General features: G+C 41.7%; 1 protein-coding gene across 1 annotated transcript; it reads right to left on the minus strand.

The window, feature by feature from the left end:
• Positions 1-6113: 6113 nt before the first annotated feature.
• LOC132540277 (PRAME family member 12-like) lies at positions 6114-21700 on the minus strand. The gene is made up of 5 exons (XM_060197046.1): positions 21408-21700; positions 18377-18571; positions 17996-18181; positions 16744-17221; positions 6114-6218 (listed from the first exon to the last, which is right to left on the minus strand). The coding sequence occupies exons 1-5, from the start codon at positions 21698-21700 to the stop codon at positions 6114-6116; spliced, it is 1257 nt and encodes a 418-aa protein (XP_060053029.1).
• Positions 21701-22850: the final 1150 nt, after the last annotated feature.

Genomic DNA, 22850 nt, shown 5'->3' on the forward strand with positions numbered 1-22850 from the left:
CTTCAAGACACAATTAATTTTTCCCCTCTCATATTAATTAACTAGTGATTTATATGACTACATTTTACTAGGAGTGTACATAAACACTATTCTCACCACCAAAAGACTGTGTCCCATCCCATCCACCCCTACACCCCACCGGCCCAGGAAGCTGCATGTCTACCCCACACCACAGGGTTTTTACTTTGGTGCCCTGCCCCGACCTGCGGGGTTATCGACGGAAACCTAGGGTAGGGGCTGAGAGAATGGAAAGGACAAGAGACACGAAGAACGAGGGCAAAACAGGAGGTCTGTTCAAGCTCTGAAAATGTTATTTTGCAGCCACAATATAAGCACAAAGAGGAAGTTCTGCTAAGGTAGTGGGGGAGGGAGGTGGGTGAGCAACTTTCCAAACAGCTAGATGGTAATCTCAGTTCCAATGGTCGGAATGTCTTCTCACCGGATATATGAGAGTCTTAGCTAAGGCCTTGGCTCCCGGAATGTCCTCCCTTTTTACAATTTAAGTGAGGCGGGAAAATGAGGTAAAAGTTAGGAATTTTATCAAGAGATAAGCGGGCATTAAACAGAGGGGGGCAAGTATTGACATGATTCCTCCCGTGGGGTAAATATAGAACTGATCTTCCAGCATCTTATACGGCTCTTGGTGTCTTTTGGGGAGGGGAGGCAGAGCCACTATTTCTAAGGTAAGGAAAACTCACGGCGAAGAGTTCTGATGACCTACACCAACCTCCATGCAAATCAGGTTTGCTTCACGGGGGACTCATAGGCGGACTATAGGGTCCTGACCCTGCAGTGCTTAGCCCTGCACCCCTTACCGGTGCCCACACCATACCAAGGCTGGCGTGCATAAATGTGAGTTTTATGCAGCTCCTAAAAGAGGTCTGCCACTCTCAGGTTTAGCCAAGCCTCTGTCATCCAAATCAAGTCTGTGGTAATATATCTGTAAGGGTTTCAATGCCAAGGAGTCAATTTGTTGTTTTATAAAGCCAGTAATCTTATTGAAAATAAAAGGCCCCAAGGTAATCATTAACAAAAGACTAATCAGGGGTCCCATAATGGGCATCAAAAGGGAGAACATGGAGGATTTCCACCAACTATCAGCAGCAGCAGAAAATTTTTGTTTTTATAAATACTAAGCTTGTGTAACTGCTTTACCTGGGTCTCCACTAAACCAGACTCATTAACATATAAGCAGCACTCCTCTTTCAAAAACAAGTGCCACCCTTTTCTGTGGTCAGGAGGTCCAAAGCTCGCTACTTCTATAAGGCAACCTGGGCAAGGGAGGTTAGTTGTCTCTGTAGGGAGGCCAAAGATTTGGCTGAGGCTTCCACTTCCAGTGAGAATTGTTGAGAGAGCTTAGCAGTGGTAAGAAGGAAGTGACCCAAGGCGCCTCCAGCCAGACCTGCAGCCACAACAGATGTTGCAAAAGAAACACCAGCCACTAAAGGAAGAAAAACATCCCATTTTATTTTAGGGGACGAGGGGCTGTCCCAACCTAAATACTCAGCAGCAGTAAATAGGTTCAACTGGGGTACTAAGGTAACTGGAAGGCATAACAATCTCTCATCTATTTGGCTAGAAAGATTTTTTAAAAGGGTACCATTACACCAAAAGAAAAATACATCAGGGACAATAAGATCTGTGGCAGGTAAGGCAGTCTGATTGCACAACCTGGTACTAGCATTGGAATAACAAAAACTAAATTTTTCCTGTTCAGGAGCTAATTACAAGGAAACTTCAAAAATGGGAGAAAAGGCCAGATGTGCCAGAAGTATTCAGTGAGGTGGGATATGGAATTGGCCATAGGATGAAGGGGGCCATCCTAACGAGGCACAAAGAAAACATGCAGAAACATTGTCAAGGCCAGTGATATTGGCAAGAATTAGGCCTTCTCTTAATAGAGGTAGCCAGGAAAAGGGGTGGTGTGTAGCTAAAGCTGAGAGCTGTGTATTTAGTTCCTTCTCACATGTTTGAATTTCAGCATGAAGAGTTGTTTGAACTTGAGCAAGAGCATGCCAAATATAAAAACGGCTGTTAGGCTAGGTCTCATCTTTGGTTATATACATGGCTCCTTTGAATGGCATGATCCAGAGGGAATCCCAGGGATCCCAAACAACCCAGGTATAGCCTGTGGAAGAGCGAAAAAATTTATGGCTGTTATAGGGAAGCTGGGCAAAAACTTCATTACCTCTTAGGGTCTTAACATTATGGATGTTACATGATTTATAGGGGCAGCCCACATTTTCTTCAACCCATCTATCTGTGCAATAGGACTGACTCTGGTCAAACAACAAGCACAGGGCAGGGGCAACCTTTCTGGGCTGTGCCTTAAAATCTGTGAAATTTAGCAAAATGGCAGATTGGCACCCTTGAGGCGGGCAATAAGCCGTGACTAAAAGATGACCATAATTTTGTTTTTTAGCATAGTTGGTGTAGTTTTCGGTCAGGAAAAATCGCCAAGCAAATGGGGAGGTGGCTCCTTTCTTTTCAGGCGCTACTGTGGGTGTCCATACACACAAGAGGACCATCCACAGGAACACTGTCGTTATTTTGAATACCATCATTTTCCTGAAAAAGAGAAGCGTAAATTTTCTCAGGGAGAAGATTGCTCCCTGGATTTATTTCTATTATTAATTAGTTTTATCAGCCTTTCTGGCAGCCATCTAACTGATCCTTCTTTGGTGTCATAAATACAGGGTGAACCTCTCCCCCATATGAGGACTGTATTTGGGCCATTCCATTTGAAGGGGAGCGGGTCTTTCTACATGACTGTGGCATAATCTTTATTTGTCTCAGGGTGCCAGAGGCGATCAGCAGCAGAATTGCCATGGGCATCTAAATTTAGAAAGTTAATAACAAACAAGACATGATGAAGAATATTTCTAGGGGACCCCTTCTGGGGGTATAATTCCTCTCTCTTTAATTTATGGGGAGAATTTTTGATAGTTTGGTGGGCACGTTCGACAATGCCTTGCCCTTGAGGATTATAAGGAATGCCAGTAATGTGTCTAATTTGTAACTGGCGGCAAAATTCCTGAAACTTTTGTCCAGTATAGCCTGTGACATTATCAGTTTTACCATTAAAACTGCCCAAGACAGAATAAGCAATTTAAAACATGGGCTATAACATTTTTAGAAGCTTCTCAAGTATATAAGGAAGCAAAGATAAATCCACTAAATGTATCTATAGTCACATGAAGATATTTAAGGTTGCCAAATTCAGGATCATGTGTAACATCCATTTGCCATATTTCATTTGGGACCAAACCTCTGGGGTTAAAACCCAGGTGGGGCGGGGTGGGTAGAAGTGTGACACAAGTGGGGCACTGTTTAACAATTTGATGAGCTTGCTCACGAGTGATCTTAAAAAGTAGGCAAAGGGTCTGAACATTTAAATGATGTAAAGCATGACTCTTTGGGGCTTGATCTACAGAACCTATCAGTACTGGAAACGTCAAGCGGGTGGCAGCATCTGCACAAGCATTTCCTTTCCAGAGGGGGCCAGGCAGACCGGAATGAGCGCAAAGGTGTCCGACAAAAAAGGGTTGACATCTAGAGGCGATCAATTTTTGAAGCTGAGAAAAAAGAGGGGCGGCATTTGTGGAGTGTTTAATATAGGAAACCGTCTCAAGAACGGGAACCGAATGAGCAATATAGGCACTGTCAGTGTACAAGTTAAAAGGATGATTTTTTAATTTTTGAAAAACCTGTATTATTGCAAAAAGCTCAACAAGTTGAGACGATTTGAAGGGGGAGCAAATAGAGGCAGCCTGTCCATCTATAACAAAGGCAGCCATTCCATTAGAGGAGCCATCAGTGAATACTAAGCAGGCATTTGACAAGGGGTGGGGGGAAGTGTACTTTGGGAAAATGAAGGAATGAACCTTCGCAAATTGAAGTAATTCATCAGCAGGGTAATGATTATCAATTTCTCCCAAAAGGTAGGAGCAAGCAATGGGCCACTCGTCTGTGGTTTGCATGAGCCATTTTAATTGACTTTTGGAATGTGGTTTGATTATTTTTTCAGGATCTTTACCAAAGAACTGGCGGCTCTGTTCACGTCCTGAAAGAATAAGCTCAGCAACCAGGGAGGTGTAGGGAGCAAGTACTTTAGGGGGGGAAACTGGAAGATGAACCCAAATTATAGGGCCACGTTGCTAAAACACTCCTGTAGGTGTATGTGAGGTTGCACAAATGACAAACAGAAGTGGTACTTCATAGGAAATAAAGGAGACTCCCTATTTCTGAATGGCTTCTTCTACCAACCATATAGTGCATGTAGCTGCAGGGGTCAAGGAGCGGGGGGCGGGGGAGAAGGGTTGGAATCTCCCTTAAGAATTTCAAAGAGTGGCCTAAGTTCTCCAGTGGTAAACTTAAGATATGGCCTAATCCAATTTATGTCACCCAATAGTCTTTGACAATCATCAAGAGTTTTCAAGTGGCCTACTTGAAGATGAAGTTTTTGGGTAGCAAAAACTTCTCTGCCCTTCTTTTAAGGATGTATGGATTATGAAGCCACTTCCTGGGCAGGCTTGACTTTTGTGTATATGGAGGAGAAGGGGGCCATGTAGGGAGAGGCAGAAGCCAGCCATTGTGAATTTTGGCTCCATAGGGTTTTAACTAGGTGCCTACACGCCCAACTCTGGACCAAAATTCCTAATTGAAAAGCAATGGGCAAGATAGAATTCCCTGCTTCATAGTAGAATGTAGACATAGTCTCTAGATTGAGGAGATGGGCTATGTTTTGGGGCCCACTCTGGGGTGCCTGCATGAATAAAGATTTGTATTGATAGGGGAGAAACAGACAGCTGAAGACATGCTTCACCACCTGTGAAGAGACCCCCCTGCAAGTGGGCATCCAGGGGCTCAACCTGGGATCCTTACCACCAGTTCTTGTGCTTTGTGGCATGTGCCCTTAACCCACTGCACAGCTGCCCTGCCATTCATCAATTGTTACTCTTATTTATTTATTTTAGCTTTTGTTGCCCTTTTTATTGTTGTTGTAGTTAACATCATGGTTAGATGGACAGAGAGCGATTGAGAGAGGAGGGCAAGACAGATAGGGGAGAGAAAGATAGACACCTACATACCTGCATTATCACCTGTGTAGTGACTTCCCCGCAGGTGGGGATCCTTATGCAGATCCTTGCGCTTTGTACCACCTGCACTGAACCAGCCACAACTGTCTGATCAATTTTAAAGCAAATAGATTTCTCATACCATCCTTGTAAAAGACAGCAGGAATATAAACAACCAAACAAACAAGAAAACAAACAAATAAATAAATAAATAACAAAATTGATTTATTAATATCACTGTGGGATGGAGAGACAGAGCCTGAGCGTCACAGTGGCACGTGTCACACGAAGGAGGGACTCAGGGCCTCATGGTGGAGAGTCAGGCACTTTATCTACTGCACCACATCCTGCTCACCCAATTTCCTTTTTTTGTAAAATTGCTTTAGCAAAAACTTTCTCCATTTGAGAAACATCTTAGAATTAGCCTTTCCTCATAGATAGTAAAAGGTATAAGGATTTCATTAAAGCCTAGAATACATGGCATAATGGTTATGCACAGAGACTATCTTGCCTAAAACTCAAATCCTTGCAACAACATAAGCCAAAGTACAGCAGTGCTCTGGTAAAATAAGTAAATAAAATAGGAGAAAAGTGTTTGTTTATAATACATAGGCTCTGTAGACTGTGATATTATTATCAGGCTTTGGCTTCTTGATGCATGTGACTGACTTTGTTTCACCTGGAACACTGCAAGTTGTGTCTTAGACCTCACAGTGTGTATAATGGCCCCAAAACATAGTCCATCTTCTCAATCTAGAGATTATGTCTACATTCTACTATGAAGCAGGGAATTCTATATTGCCCATTGCTTTTCAATTAGGAATTTTTGTCCAGACTCCCAGAGGGGGAAAAATGTTAGTAGATGACTACATGGCGCTGACTCAATTCCATGACAATACAAAAAGAAAGAAAGAAAGAAAGAGAGAGAAAATAAATTCAAAGGTAGTAATTGGTTCGCATGTGACTTAAAATGAAAGAGAAAGCAGGACCATAGGAAAAAATAGGGAACAATAGATATAGTTATGGAAATAGTAGTCAACCCAAATCTGTGGCATTATGAGAATCACTGCAATTTCCATTGAAGGGCACGGAGTTGTAGAACTCTGGTGGTGGGGATGGTGTGAAGTTGTATCCCTCATTCTGTGGACAGTTGGATCCCCTATGTTCACAGCTGCCATCCTCACACTCCAGCTGTGGATAGAGCTGAAATGCCCATTGTATGAAAAGGCCCAGTTGGTTGTAGCATTTTCATTGATATCTATCAATCCAGTCTGACTACAGACCCCTGACTTTTTACCTGTCTATGTGTTGACAACCATGCCTTATTTTTCTTCAAAATTAGCTTAGACTTCCCAGGACCATTCTCACTCTTCCTTTCCCATGATATCCACATTGTCCCGGCCAAAATCCCTTCCTTGCACTCCCTTTACCATTATAGCAGACCCCAGGCTCCCTTCTAATATCTGTTCCCATCCCGTTTTCCGAAACATGGTTAGATTGAGAGCCAGTTCTTTCTCGCCAAAGGGGAAGAGGACAGGTTGTTCCCATGGCCAGTAACATAGAAAAAGGCTCTGAAGATTGCCTTTGGCATGATTGCTGGCTTACATATATATGTCAAACTTTTGCTTTGCTCATGACTCTCCGTGTCTCAGTCCTAATTTTAAGGCATAGACAGAGTGTGTTTTGCACTGTTTCTCATACCCAACTACACAAGAGTGGATGAAGAAATTAGGGGACTCTAGGGAGTACTACCCTACATTTTGGGTGGGTGATACTGGGTCCCTTAGGACCAATGAAGCTGAGGGTGATTGTGCTCAGTGAAGTGAGTAAGGAGGTGATAAACTAGTACTGGGTAGTTTCTCTCATATAAGCGATCGAGTAGTGAAGTACACAGACTCCCCCTCACAAAAGTCACAGGGATTGAGCTAGTTTTGTAAGAATTATGAAAGTTATTGCTAAGGTTGGGACCACAGAATTGTGATGGTGTAGGTGTCATGGAATATGCCCCCCAAATATTATCTTACCTATTCTATTCTTATATTCTTTTATATTATCACAGCACTACTAAGCTCTGGCTTTTGGTGCTGCTGGTATCAAACTTGGAACATGCATCAAAATGGTTTTTCATAACTATAGCCCTATCTCTCTAACCCTCCATATATACTTGCAATCATGTAAACTATTACTAAATCACTAATGAAAACATTAAAATTTCTTTTTGAAATAGAGAAAATTCTTTCCAAAAGAACTATAAGTGTATATTCTGGGGCAGCAATAGTGACAGTTGTCTGTGTTAAGTTAGCTTATGATCAGTGAAATGCTGAGTTGGCAGGGAGCTGATGTCCCTGAAATACCACACACTGGAGAACTAATCATTACATAAAACCCTTTTAGTTTTCAGGCCATATTTAAGTGACACAGTGCTTGATCTGAGGATATACTGGTTTATGATTTAGTTCAGGTGATGAGAACACAAATCCGCCTCCATGACCCAGCACCCCGACCTGAGTAGACATTTCTACATTTCAAGAACCTTCCCTGACACACCATTGTGCCCAGAGCCCTCACCATCATAAGGGTTCGTTCAGATGCTGTAAATTTGGGGAGTTGGAGCCCCATGTCTCCTGCCTCAATGAGTCTTAGTTCATTTATCAGTTTACAAACAGGTTCCCCACTGCCAAATGTGTCACTTTTATGAAGGAAAAAGAGAAAGAATGGCAGAGAGGGGTTGGAGGAGGGTCCTCCAGGTGCTGCTACAAGGTGCTGGAAAGGGCCTGAGATGGGAGTGAGACTGACATGCAGACACCTGTCTTCTTGGAATGAAAACATTTACACATGTGCCCACAACTGTACTATAAATCACCAACACCTGTCTAATGAAGATGACAGCAGTGACCATAATAGAATAATGTTTAAAGATGAGACATATATAACACCTCACCCAACACCACATGATTGTGCCTACCTGTAGCCATGTTAACCACCACAGTTTTCAGAATGTCACATAAGTTTGTTGCCTTTTTGTGCAGGGATGATGAGACATTCATGTTATTCAATACTCCATTGCACATACGAAGAAAACAAAAACTGTGTGTTAGTTGTCTATCACCTCCATACTTACCTCACTGAGTATATCTCCTTAAATTTCATCCACTTTGTCCCAAAGTTACAATATCATATTCTTATTTTCCAAAGTAGTACTCCACTGAGTCTCCAAATTTCTTTTTTAATATTTATTTTATTGACTTTGATTTTATTTGAAAGGGCCTTAGAAATTGAGAGTGGAAGGATAGACAATAAGACATAGAGAGAAGGGGGAGAGAGAGGAGAGAGATAGAGGGAGAGAAGAACTAATACCTCTGCTTTTAAAAGTTTTCCAGAAGATTGAAGACACTGGAATACTCCTTTCCAGCTTCTATGAAGCCCATATCACTTTCGTACCAAAAGTAGACAGGGACACAACCAAAAAAGAAAATTACAGACCAGTATCTCTGATGAACAAAGATGTGAAAATATTGAACAAAATTCTAGCCAACTGGGTACAGCAGTATATTAAAGAGATTGTTCATCATGACCAAGTAGGGTTTATCCCGGGCAGGCAAGGTTAGTGTAATATATGTAAATCAATCAGCGTGATACACCTCATCAAGAAAAGCAAGACCAAAAAACCACATGGTCATCTCAATAGATGCAGAGAAAGCCTTTGATGAAATACAACATCCCTTTATCATCAAAACACTATAAAAAATAGGAATAACATCTGTGCTAAGCCAAGTTCACCACCATCTGGACCCCTCTGCTTTATATCTTAATGCATTTTCAGATACCAACTTGCAAATGATACCATAATGTCAACATGACTTCCCTGGGCAGAGGACCTCATCAGTGTGTTCTAGAACCCCACCCTCTCAGCCTACATTCTTGTCAGTCATTATTAAATCATTTATAAAACAGAAAATATATTTCATATTAAGCTGACAAGTGTTTGCTTGTGCTTATTTTATTGTGATAAAGCATTCCTGTGCTGGGGGAAACAGCATAATGGTAATGCAAATAGTTCTTTATGACTGAGGTTACAAGGTCCTAGGTTTTGCAACATAATCACATCCTAGTAATTCTGCAAGCCACAGTAATGGGATCAAGACACTTAATACCTACATGTTGCTTTTCCCTACACACGTTTTCTGGGCAGATTCGGAAGATGACAGTGAGGCAAATTGCAGAAGCCAGACCAGGCAATAAATAAATAAATAATAAATAAAAAAATATTAAGGTCTAATAAAGTTTACCTATTAAATAATAACATAATTATTTTCTCAAAGATAGTTACTATAACAACACAAAAAAGTACATTCTCTATTATCAGTAATTGTAAACTTTATTTTGGAAATTGAAAGTATTTTGTACATTTATTTATTGAATTATTTTAAAGATTTTACTTATTTTTATTTATTTTTCTTATTGAATAGAGATGGAGAGAAACTGAGAGAGGAGGGAGAGGTAGAGAAGGAAGGAGACACAGACATATGCAGCCCTGCTTCACCACTCGTAAATGCCTGCACACTGTAATGTGTGGGATTAACTAGGTGCATCACCACCCAGCCCCCCAGTATTTTTCTTTAAATTCCTTTATTGGGGAACTAATATTTTACATCTGACAGTAAATACAATAGTTTCTACATGCATAACATTTCCCAGTTTTCCATAGGACAGAGTGAAATGGAGAGAGGAGTGGGAAGACAGAGAGGGGGAGAGACAGATAGACAGCTGCTTCACCACCTGAGAAGAGCACGCCCCCCCTTCACGTGGGCATACAGGGACTCAAATCAGTATCCTTATCGCCAGTCCTTGTGCTTTGCTTCATATGCGCTTAACCCAAAGCGCCACCGCACAGCTGCTCATCAATTTATTTACTAATTAATTAATTAATTTTTATTAATTTATTTGTTTTCTTTTGTTGCACTTTTTGTTATAGTTGTTGTAGGTACTGTTGTTGTTAGGCAGCAGGAAAATAAATAAATAAGCAAAATTGTATCATTAATATCATTGTGGGATAGAGAGACAGAGCCCGAGCTTCACAGTGGCACATGTCATACCAGGGTGGAACTCAGGGCCTCATAGTGGAGACTCAGGCACCACCTCCTGCTCATCCAGTTTCCTTCTTTGTGAAATTGCTTTAGCAAAAACATTTGCCATTTTCAGAAATGTCTTAGAATAAGTCTGTCCTCATAGATAGTAAAAGGTACAAGGATTTCATCAAAGACTGGGATACATGGCATGATGGTTATACACAAAGACTCTCATGCCTGAGGCTCCAAAGTCCCAGTTCATTCCCATGTACCACCATAAGCCAAAGAACCGCAGTGCTCTGATTAAAAAAAAAATCACTGAGATAGTACTGAGTTAGCAGATTTAGATTTGAATTGACTAATACAGGTAACATTTTTATTCTGTTAGTGAGCAAAATCAAACCACCATCCACTGCAAGGAAGCAAAAGATGTTTATTCACGAATTCGAATCCGGGCCGAGAGGTTACTGACAGCAGTCCACCAGCTCGACCCCGAACAGGCCTCAAACCACACAATTTATAGGATTTCTGAATACACTCAGGGAAGGGGAATGCATCACCTTATCAATCTATATCCAGTTGTATGCTATAGAAAACGCAGAATCCAATCATTTCAAACCTAGCAAAAAGTGGGATCCACTCAAAGCAAAGCGTGGGCTAATTTCAAACATTGCAAAACCACACAACCAATAGAACCTAGCCAGAGTATGGTCACCACATCTTCCCGCCATCAGTTGCAACCTTTTGGTAAACAGTTTTCTTGTGCAAAGGTCCTGATAAGCATTGCCTGTATGCAGGGTCTTGGTAAACAACTAGTGGCTTACTGGCTTACTGATTAGGTCCTGTTTTCCAAGGGGAAAGGGTAAGGAATTTTCCACTCCACATATTCCAGTATTTGGAGTGTTTATCCAAGTACATAAACTGCAGCTTCTATTCTGTGAGTCCACTGTTCTACCAGACAGCTATTTCCCAGCTGCCAGGAATTGCTGATTAAGCTTGTCAGCATTCACCCTGCTGTTTAAGCCCTGAACTCACCTCCCTCTACTTTCCACATAGGAACAATCAATGATGTTGTTTACCCCTTTTTAGGAAACAGTTTAGTTGTTTCCTAAGTCTGTGTATGCTAAAATTGTAATACTTAAAGACAAATTATCATGCTTTGCTCAAGGTTCAATAGCATCATGGTTATGCAAAGAGACATTCAGGATGAGGCTCCAAAGTCCCAGGTTCAATCCCGGCCACCACTATAAACCAGAGTAGAGCAGTGCATGGGTTTCACAATGACCCAAGATTCTCCAGTCTTCACAGCCTTAGAGACAGGAGGCAGGAAGGATGGGCCATCTTCAGTCACTGAGAGGAAAACTCCCATGCTGTAGTATTTTACTCCCTCCTGCTGGCAGTTCAGAGAAATCAAACATGGGAATTCCAAAAAGACTTTTTTTTTCAATATTTCTGGGAAAAAAATCTGGTATGTATACAAGAAGAAAACAAATATTTGTGTGGAAAAGTATATAAATATTGGAATTCAGAAATCTTAACAATAAGAAAGTTTACTCACAGAATGCATACACATATTTTATAAATGTTGACACTGGTTTTGCATATCATATGAAGAGAAGCATGAGCATTAATTTTTCTTAGATTCAAGGGGACAGTTGTACCCCTATATTCACAGCTGCCATCCTCACACCCAGCTGTGGAGAGAGACCTGAAATGCCAATGCACAGAAGATTGGATGAAAAAAATTAGGGGACTCAAGGGAGGAATATGATACAGCTTGAAAGGATGATACTGGGTCCCTTAGGACCAATGGAGCTAGGGGTGATTATGCTCAGTGAAGAGAGTAAGGAGGTGACAGACTGGGGAGTTTCTGTCATACATGGAATAGAGTATTAAAGCATGTGGACTCCCCTTCACACATGTCACAGGAATGGAGCTGGTTTTGTAAGAATTATGGCATCTATTGCTAGGGATGGGGCCACTGAATTTTGACAGTGGGGGTGTCATGGAATATGCTCCCAAAATATTATCTCACCTATTCAATTTTTATATTATTTTATATTATCAGAACATTATTCAACTCTGGCTTTTGGTGCTGCTGGTAGTAAACTTGGAACATGTGCTTTCTCAGGCATCAAAATGGTTTTGCATAACTATGGCCCTATCTCTGCAGTCCTCCATCTATACTTGTAATCTTGTAAACTATTACTAAATCTCTAATGAAAACATTGAAATTGCTATTTGAAATAGAGAAAATTCTTTCCAAAAGAACTATAAGTTGCAGTTGTCTACGTTAAGTTAGCTTATGATCAGTGAAATGCTGAGCTGGCAGGTAGCTGATGTCCCTTAAATACCACACATTGGAGAACTAAGCATTACATAAAACCCTTTTAGTTTTCAGGCCACATTTAGATGACACAATGATTGATCTGAGCGTACAGATTTCTGATGTTGTTCCTGGGATGTGAACACAAAGAAAGCTGCTTCCATGACACAGCATCCACACCTGAGTAGACATTTCTACATCTTAAGAACCTGCCCTGACACACCATTACCCCCAATCCCTCTCAGACTGAGGGTTCACTAAATGCTGTAAATTTGGGGAGTTGTAGCTCCATGTCTCCTGCCTCAATGATTGTTAGCTCATTTATCAGTACACAAGCAGGTTCCGCACTACCATCCTCTAAAAGGCAGCCAATAATATACTTAAGCTTGTCATTTATTGAAGGGACAAGAGAAAGAAAGAATGGCAGAGAGGGGTTGGAGGAGGGTCCTTTGGGTGCTGCTACATGGTGCTGGAAAGGGTTTGAGATGGGGTTGAGACTGCTTTGCAGACACCAGTCTTCATGGAATGAAAACATTTACACATGTGCCCATAACTGTACTGTAAATCATCCTGACCTGTCAAATGAAGATGATAGCAGTGAGCATAACTGAATGATGTTTAAAGGTGAGAGGTATACGACACCTCACCCAACACCACATGTCTGTGCCTACCTGTGCCCAAGTTAACCACCACAGTGTTCAGAATGTCACATAAGTTTGTTGCCTTTTTTTGCATGGATGATGAATCTTTCATGTAATTCAACACTCCATTCCATATACGAAAAAATCAAAAGCTGTGTGTTAGCTGTCTATCACCTCCATACTTACCTCACTGAGCATATCACCTTTAGTTTCATCCACTTTGTCCCAAAGTTACAATATCATACTCTTAATTTCCAAAGTAGTACTCCATTGAGTCTCTGAACTTCTTTTCAAATATTTATTTTATTGAATATGATTTTATTTGAAAGGGCCTAAGAAATTCAGAGTGGAAGGAGAAACAATAAGACAGAGAGAAAAAGGGGTGAGAGAGAAGAGAGATAGGGAGAGTGGAGAGAGATATAGAGAGAGCATGAGAAAGAGCAAAGCATACTTCACTAATTATGGAATTTCTCCCCTGTATATATAAATGGGGCCAGGTGGTGGAGAACCTAGTTGAGTGCACATGTGACAATGTGAAAAGACCTAGGTTCAAACCCCTGGTCTCTAGCTGTAGAAAAAAGCTTCACAAATGGTTAGGCAGTGTTGCAGGTGATTCTCTGTCTCTCTCCCTCTCTACCACATCTTCCTCTCAACTTCTGGTTGTCTCTATCCAATAAATAATTTATTGGATAATAAAAATAACAAAAAATTCTTTTATTTTATCCAGAGCACTGCTCATGTCTATCTTATATTGGTTGAAGGAATGAATCTGGGACTTCTAAACCTCAGGGATGAGAGTCTGTTTGCATAACGACATGCTGTGTATAACAGGTATATAATTCCACACCATTCCAACCACCAGAATTCCCTGTATGCATTCCCTCCTTTGAAATATGCAGTATATCTCCTAAGGTCTCAGATTAAGGTTGACAATTATTTCTACAACTGGATATATTTATATAAATTTGCCCATTTTCCCTATGGCCTTGCTTTCTCTTTCATTCTAAGTCACAGACAAACCTATTATTCTTTGAGATTTTCCTTCCTTTTTTATCTTCTTCTGTCTCTAGGTGCTGATGGAATCACATGTCAGAGCTCTCTGGTCATCTACCACTAACATGTCTCCCTCTCTGGGACTATGGATCAAAATTCTTTATGGAGTCCACATAGTGGAGGGTCTGGCTTCTGTCACTTCTTCTCTCCTGCACGTGGGCATTGGCAGGTGGATCCCTAGCCCCAGCCTATTCCTCTTTGCCTAGGAGAAAGGAGGGCTCTGAAAAGGCAGATATTGCAGACACATTGGTGAAGTCATCTGCCAAGGGAGTTCAGGATGGAGTCAGACTAGCATCTACAGCTTGGTGGTGAAAAGGCACCAAAGCAAAACAATATGTTGAATAAACAGGAAACAAATAGTATTAAAGAGCAGATGAGAATAGGGATTTGTGGGTAGAAAGAAGCTAGAAGGCCTACTTTAGGTCTGCCCCTATGGGTACATGACATTAACAGTTTTTCCTTGAGGTTGATGGCTAACATGGAGGCAAAGTAAAAACACTGATTAAGACGATGGCGTCAGAGTTGAGAATAGGACTAGAAAGCTCCCAAATGTAAAGAATATATAAACGCAATTAACTATCTACCATGTCCACCTGACCAGGGCCCATATATATTCATATTTATAGCACAGGAGCCTGTATAACCTCTGAGTCCCTGTCAGCCTGAACTCACAATCCATGGTCACAACTGGGAACATTCAAGGCTGCACTTATTTCAGGTCGAGATTTCCTTAGTGGCAGATAGGTTGACCCAGCTTCCATTAAGAAAGTATGGCCGTCCCTACCATTGCTAGTTCATAGTGAGGACAAGGTCCTGAGCTCACAGCAGGCTTATGATTCCTTCCTGTATAAGATGACCACTGATGGTGGAACAGTGATTCCAAGATTAGGGCCCCAGGGGATGGAGTCTGGACTTAAGTTAGGGAGGAAATAGACCTAGGATTATAATAAGATTTAAGCTAACCTTGAGTTTTACTGCAATAACTTGTTTGATGATTCTAATAAAAGCTGACACAGAGAAGATAAATGTCCTCTAGTTGAGATATATATGGCTGTGTATGTCTTGGATAATTGTAGACAGTGATTATGCAGGGGTGACAATAATGCTGATGCTGTCAAAGATACTAAGACATATATGTTACTTTCTTGTGTAGCTAGTTGAGGAGACAGAGTGACTGAGGGGCGCGAAGTAGCCTGTATGGGTGTGTTTAGGCCTAAGCTGTGAATCCTTGAGATCTATGGGTTCTTCTAAGGCCTTTCTGCTACAATGCCAAGCTGTTTCGGTCTACAGAGGACGACTAAGCACTTTTACACTGAGGTATGTATGTGCTCCTACCTATGGACACGTGTATACATGTGACCCCTAGGTGCTAGCCTATATCTAGGGGCTGTAATGTGGTTAGATAGTGCACCCTCTGAAATGGAACTAGGTAGTTCCTTATGTTAAGGAAGGTCTCACCAAACTGTTGCAGGTGAAAGGTTGAAATCTCAGGCTTAGGGTCTCTGGCTATAATCCAAAGGCATAAGTCAGTGGCAGTAGTCTTTGAGTTCAGCAGAGGCATTTTAACTTTGTAAGGGATCAAGAGGAGAGCAAAGTCTCAGGGGTTCAGGACTGAGTTTGACAGGGATCTTAAAAGACTGGGAAGCATTTCTTGCAATCTCAGAGTTTCAGACAGCAACAGTTCATTTTTATTATCATCAAATTAGTTGAGAGCTTGGTCTACTTTGAAAATACCATGGTGGGAATTTCTCATATTCTATTTGAACTCACTGTGTCATATGATGTTATATGGCATGTAATAGTATCTACTAATAACTACATCTTAACAACTGGCAGAACCAGAGGATTCTGATCTCTGCTGTAAGGTTGTAAGTAACTTTGAATTAAAACATTTGTTAGAATTATTTAACCATTTAAGACTGGTGTGAGGATTACTATTGTTCAGAAATTTGAAGCACTAAGGGCTTAAAATAATATATTAGATATGCAGAACTCAACTCTAGGCAGCTAAGGATCTTGAAACACTCAACCTGATTTTCCCATAACATACAAAATGGCTGGTGATTTATAAGACTATAAGTTTAGAGGAGTATCGTTTCACACCCTTCCCTCCATCAAATTTCTCGGTTCTCACCTTCACACACCTATGGCTGATGACTGCCTTTATTTCTTTGATGGTTATAGGAGAGATCACGGTAGAAAAATGAACAAGACAAGAGAGATCCATTTTATTTCACAACTCTTCATAACACATACAACAGGCAGAATCTTTTACAATACTTGTAAATCTGATTCTATTAGAAAAATGTCCATTTAGTGCCGTCATATTTCAGAGTCAAATGCATTATCTGAAGGTGAGCACTGAGCTGGGTTTCCTTTGCTTATAGATCACATGGATGTGATGATCGAGGCAGGGTGTGTGTGTGCATTGAGGAGCCAAATTCCTAGATGTCACTTCAAGTGAGTGTAAAAGACAGCTTTTTATAATGATCTAAACAAGAAAAGCAGGGTAAAAACATGGGCTCCCAGTTATTGTACACCTTCTTAGCACAGGATGAGCAGTGACAACTGCTCACCATGATGGACCTGGAGTATCCAAGATCCTGGAGAATCTTTGAGATCTGAGTACAAAGCAAGTCAAATGTCCCAGACTGTGGAACTCCATGGCGGCTGAAAGTCTCCAGAGGGGCAGGAAACAGCTGGAGAGATAAATGCTGCAGCCCCGAGGTGCAGCACAGCAGCTTCTCCAGGGTGTCCATGGACAGGTGATTCCCATGCAGGCTGAGGGAGCTGAGCTGGGAGCAGCTGCTCAGGGCAGGGAGCAGGGCCTCAAGCTGGGGGTCCTGGAGGCCACACAGACCCAGGTCCTGGAGGGTGGCTGCATTTATCTCCAGCAGAGCTCTTAGAAGCTCACTGACAGAAGTCAGGGGGACTCCCCTCAGACACAGATCCTTCAGATGATAGATGTGTGGGCTCTGGAACAGATGATTCACATCTTCTTCTGTTAATGTGCAGTTAGTGACTGAGAAGACTTCCAGCTGGTTATGAAGATTCCTGAGGAGAGAGAGGCAGGATAGGATGGAGATTGGCATCAGCAAGAGTATGAAAATTCTGAGTGAGGTGATGATATACAAGAAGGCTTGTGGTTATTCTCAACCAACGATTCCAATGCTACTTAAGGCTGAATTCTTTTTTTCAATGTTCACATGAACCTGGCACTGAATCTGGCAATTTATACAATTTCTAGGCAGGGTCCCACAGCAACTGCTGGTCCTGCCAGTCTCCAGGGCCTCCCTGACACATCCCATTCCTCAGCTGCAGCCTCTTTAGTGGCCTCTGCATGTTTGCACTGCCATCACATTCACCATCCTGCCTGGTCAGACCTTGCAGTTCAGGAATTGGAGACATTGTATGGGATCTCCTCTTCAGAATACCCTTCACTGATAGTTGTCTAGTTATCTAAGAGATCTCTACAGACCTGAACCTGAGAACCAACCACCTCACTAGACTGAATATTCCACCAAGCATTTGAGCAAGGTGGTCATTCCATAACTCTGCAAAACTTTGTCCTCAGCTTCTCATGGTTAAAGTCGGATGGAATATTTATGATGAGACAGATGTGTTAGAGTGGAATAGTGTAGTGGTTAAGTAAAATGGCTCTCATTCCTGAGTCACCATGTTCTCAGGTTTCATCTCCAGGAGTATCCTAAACTAGTCTTTAGAGACAACCAGGCAACTAACAATAATAAATAATAATAGAATTTGGAAGCAAGGAACTTGAGATCCAATGTCTCCTGCACAGTTACTATGCCAAGGACACAACCCTACCTGAGCAGCTGATCCAGATAGCCCTGGAGGAAGGAGGCAGATTCCAAGTATAGCTCTTGAAGATGAAGTAGCTGGAGGAACTCAGATGTAAATTCGGTGATGGGATGATCCTGGTTCTCCAGCTGCTTGGATGGGATTCCATCAAGTATGTTGATGTCCAGACAGAGTCTCCTGAGGTTATTCATCCTGCCCAGAAGTTGTCCAAACGTCTGTAGGTTTGAGATTGTCCAGGTGCAATTTACTTCCAACTCCTGGACATCACACAATGAGATATTATTCAAAAGCTGGACATTCTTCCTGCTCAGTGAATATATTGTCACTGTCCTACAACAAAGGTGCAATCCCTTTCTCTTCTTGATCCAGTTCAGTAGGTAGACGAACATCTTATTTCCACATTCACCACTGAGGAAGAGGTCTACACACACCTCTAAGCAGCACCTGGCCTTCTCGTTCCTTGAAGGTCCCACAGCCTCTAGATGCCTCCTTTGTGAGAACACTGGGAAGTGGACTCCAGTCCATGCACTCCAAAACTTCTGTCCAGTGAACTGTAAATCCAACACTCGCAGCTTACACCTGCTTTAGGGAAAGGGGGGCATTGATGAAGACACAAAGCATGAACATAGATTCTGAACCAGAATGCTAGCATTGGCCAGGCTCAGACAAACCAACTCTTTGAATCCCTCCCATTTCAGACAACAGCTTCTTTCTCCCCACTTCTCTTCTGACTTTCTTCATCTAATTCCCACATTTTATAGATAGTTTTCACTAAACTGAGAAAAATAAAACTGAAATGCTATTCTATCGTGAATGCATTAAAGTGAAGTTAGAAATTAGAAGACACCATTTTCCTTGTGCTCCCTTTTGATCTGTGTTGCCTCCAGTTGTGTAGCTGGGGCAATGTGAATTCAGGACCTTCTCTGCTGGTAGACTCTGCTTACTCTATGTAAATAAAGATAATAGTTTAACTGTTATACAAAAAGGCTCTGATGCTCAAGTTGTCAAGGTCCAACTTCAATCCCCTAAATAAACATATGCCAGAGGGAAAGAACAAAAACATAAGTTAAAAAAGAAAAAAAAAATCATGCATAGTTCATTGTTCTGAGTATATGTTCCTATAATCTAAGAACTTAAGACTTCAAATTGTTAATCAGATTGAATTTTAACAGTGGACTGAAATTGTTAATACATTTCTAATGATGGCTTGTTCTTTGAAATGGTGACTGTCCTATAAGCTTAGACCACAAAGAACAGAAGCAACCAGTGGTGTTACTTTACAAGATACAGCTACATGTCAGTAGAGTCAAAGGGCATAAATTAGGGTGAGGTCATGTATGATCCAGCAAATTCTTAACAATGGGATTTTCAAAGTTAACACAATTACTAAGTTATTTGATTATAGCAGTATCTATTACCTTCTTAAACCCTAAGATAACAGGAAACTCCCACTTCCTCTTAAAGACCACATTTCTCCCAGTCCTAGAACCTCGAGGGTAGGGGACACATTCCTGCATGCTTCGCTCAATTCATACCAATTGATACTCCGTCTGCTGATCCCAACCTAATCAATGCAACCAATACCACCTCATCATGCTTCACTTCAGACTGTCTACAGAAGTCAAGCATGGAGAGTCAGCCCTTCAGTCTCGTTACTTGGGTGAGACCTTTCCTTTCTCATAAGACTCAGTCATCCTATTTTGGATGGCTCACATCCTAAGACAGCACCCACACCTAGATATAGACCAGGGCCCGTGAGGTAGGGCATATGTACACATGTATCCATAAATTAGGGCAATATACTTGCTACTTAGACCTAGATATCCTCCTCACCCACTCCTTTTTTTTTAATGATTTATTTATGATAAAGATAGAAGAGAGAAAGAACCTGACATCACTCTGGTACATGTGCTCCCAAGGAATGAACTTGGGACTTTATGGTTGAGAAACCAGTGCTTTATCCACCAAGCCACATTCCCAGACCACCTCACCTACTTCTTGTTACACTTCCCTCAATCACTCCAGTGCTAACCTTGTCAGACAAATAAGGACTACAAAAACTGAAGTGACTGGCAGATTTTAATGATGACTCTTTAGTCACTACCAGGACACACCATCCCCTGGGGCCCTGGTCAGGGAGTCCTGAGTTTCCCACACAGACATGATGGGCCAAGATCTCTAACAGATCCCTCTTGACACTGTCATTGGGCATCTCCATCAGAAACAACACAACGGATGCCTTTGGGGGGACCCATAGTACAATGCCCTCAATGTAATCAACAATTGTAGAGAATATTCCATTATTTAAAGGGAGGTTAATTACCAATTCTTCCAACAATGTAAGGAATATGTCCTGAAATTGGTGCAACCTGGAATGACCCTACACCTGACCACAGAATGCAAGCTTGGACCTATAGGGATGCAGAGGTTACATAGGCTCCTGTGCTGAATATGGGACCCAGATCAAATCTATGAGGTTTACAGTTAACAATATTTATACACTTTTCCCATACTTGGGAGCTACTTTCTTCCCTGATCCAGCTTTCTAGCCCTTTTCCCAACCATGAAATCAAATCTAAGACAACAACTTGGGTCCACATGCATATCGGGTGTCCAGCTCAGACAAAATCTATTAAAGTTACGGGCCCCCTGAAATATACCTAAAGTAAACCTACTAGCTTTTTCAAAAATGAATACCCCAAATTTTTATCTGCAATACTCTTGCCTTTAGGTTCATGATAACTCAACAATTTGTTCTTCTTCATATCTTAACTCTTTTTCAGTCACCAGGTTTCATATTCTACAATGATGCCAACCTGACATCCATGGGTAAAGGACCCCATCATTAGTCCTTAAGCCTCACCACCCAGATCCTTGCACCACTAAGGAAAGAAAGAGACAGGCTGGGAGTAGGGATTGAACAGCCAATGCCCATAATCAGTGGAGAAGCAGTTACAGAAGCCAGACCTTCCACCTTCCACACCCCACAAAGATACTGTGTCCATACTCACAGAGGGAAAAAGAACAGGGAAACTATCAAGGGAGGGGATGGGATATGGAGTTCTTGTGGTGGGAATTTGGTAGATTTGTACCTCTCTTATCCTATTGTCTTGTTTTTGTTTCCATTTTTTAAAAGAATAATAGTAATCATAAAGAAAAAAATATGGATCTAGAGAGATCAAGGATCAATACACCACTGTACTGAATTCCTTCCTCAGAGCTTAGGAGTTAGAATGTGTGCTCAACACTTATGCTACACAAATGACCAACAGTCAATTCTTAAAGAGAGTTCCACAATGGGCAATAAGCTGTCACATTGGCATTAGAAGCCTTGAGGCCTCCCCAGTGGCCTCCACTCTTCCTGACACAGCTATCTTCTGGGAAACAGAGACCCTCCCAGACTAGGGATCCTCCTTACCTAGGAAGAACTTTCTGCTGAAGCAGGACATCAATTCCATCCAAGACAGCTTTCAAAGTTTCATTCTCAGGAAATAGGTCTTGAACCAGGGGCCCCAGAGGCAGTCTGTCAAAGGGCCAGCTCTGGACAAGAGCCTTCAGGGTCTTCCAGCATCTGTGAGCATAAGCGTCCAGAAAGAGACGTGGCAAGAGCTCTGCAGGCAGGCTCCTCAGGGAAGAGATGGTCAAGTTCTCATCCCTTAAAAGGCTCTGAATGGCCAGTTCTAAGAGACTGGATGGCTTGTTGTAGCTCATCTTGAATCTCCTCTGGCAACAATCCTGTGGAAATAGTCAAAGAGAATGATGTCATTCTCAAGGCAGCACGAGATGGCCAGTGTCCATCATACTGCTCTTCAAGGAACCATCTCAGCAGTCAAGTCTCAACTCTGGCAGCATGATAAGAAATAGAGGTAGAGTCTCCACAGTTAGTCACCAAAGTTCACAGTTAGAAATAGATTACAATATCTAAGCAGACAGCCACATACAGGTGTTATTCTATTAACTTGGACATTTTGATGTAAGATTATAACACTCATGTAACTACATGTGTTGACATAAAACTGGGAGCTCAGATCAAGAAGCTATGGACATACAGCTCTATGGAGCATCTCTTTACATACTTAAGAAATATCTGGGTATCAGACTGATTAGCCCATGAGAGCTCACATTGTGAACAAATGTTTCTCTCTGAAACATGTCCTGTAAGTATTTTTTAAGTTCATATAATGAAAGTGTGAACAATGAATGTAGCCCAAAGACAGAGTGTTCTTGCATGTGTGAGGCCTTGTGTTCATTACTAGCCACCAAGGAAACAATGGCTTGATTAGCACAGCCATGTGCTGTAAGTAATGATGATAAGCTAAAGAGCAGGCAGGTATGGGAAGACCCCTTCACAAATTTAAGAAATTAGAACAGAAAGGATAAGGTGGTTGTTACACACTTTGAGGTGCTAACTCATTATAGAGCTCAAGGACCAGGCTTCAAGATGCAGATACCCACCTAGAGGAAAGAAGCTTCTTCAGAGCATGGGTTCTGACTCTTTGTTCCCCTAATCACCTGAAGCTTGTGGACTGTCAGATAAAGGGAAAAAAATGGTGACCAAAGTAGGGGGTGTTTATGCAGGAACTGAGTCCCAGCAACAGCTCTGATGGCAAGGAAAACAAATCATGTTACTCCAAGCAGAGAAGCAAAAAGATAGAAAGGGGAACATGAAGTAAAATCAGGACTGGCTTTGGGGATTGCACCAATTGGTCTCAGGGGAAGGAAGACCGGGAGAGGCATGGATCTACTCCTGAGTTCTCAGTCTTGGTCCTAGATGATAGGCCTGACTTGGGGGTGAGAGTGATTTACAGATATCTCTCTTGATGAAATGAGAAATTGCAACTATCTGACAGCACCTGCATTG

Source organism: Erinaceus europaeus, chromosome 9 (genome assembly GCF_950295315.1).
Source record: "Erinaceus europaeus chromosome 9, mEriEur2.1, whole genome shotgun sequence".
Classification (NCBI taxonomy): Eukaryota; Metazoa; Chordata; class Mammalia; order Eulipotyphla; family Erinaceidae; genus Erinaceus; species Erinaceus europaeus.

Bases quoted from the DNA above. Each gene is read 5' to 3' on its own strand.
- LOC132540277 (XM_060197046.1), bottom strand. From the start codon at position 21,700: ATGAGCTACAACAAGCCATCCAGTCTCTTAGAACTGGCCATTCAGAGC. The intron at 18,572-21,407 runs GTAAGGAGGATC...CTTTCCCTAAAG, and splicing joins CAGCAGAAAGTTCTTCCTAG to CAGGTGTAAGCTGCGAGTGT. The intron at 17,222-17,995 runs GTAGGGTTGTGT...CTCTCTCCTCAG, and splicing joins TATCTGGATCAGCTGCTCAG to GAATCTTCATAACCAGCTGG.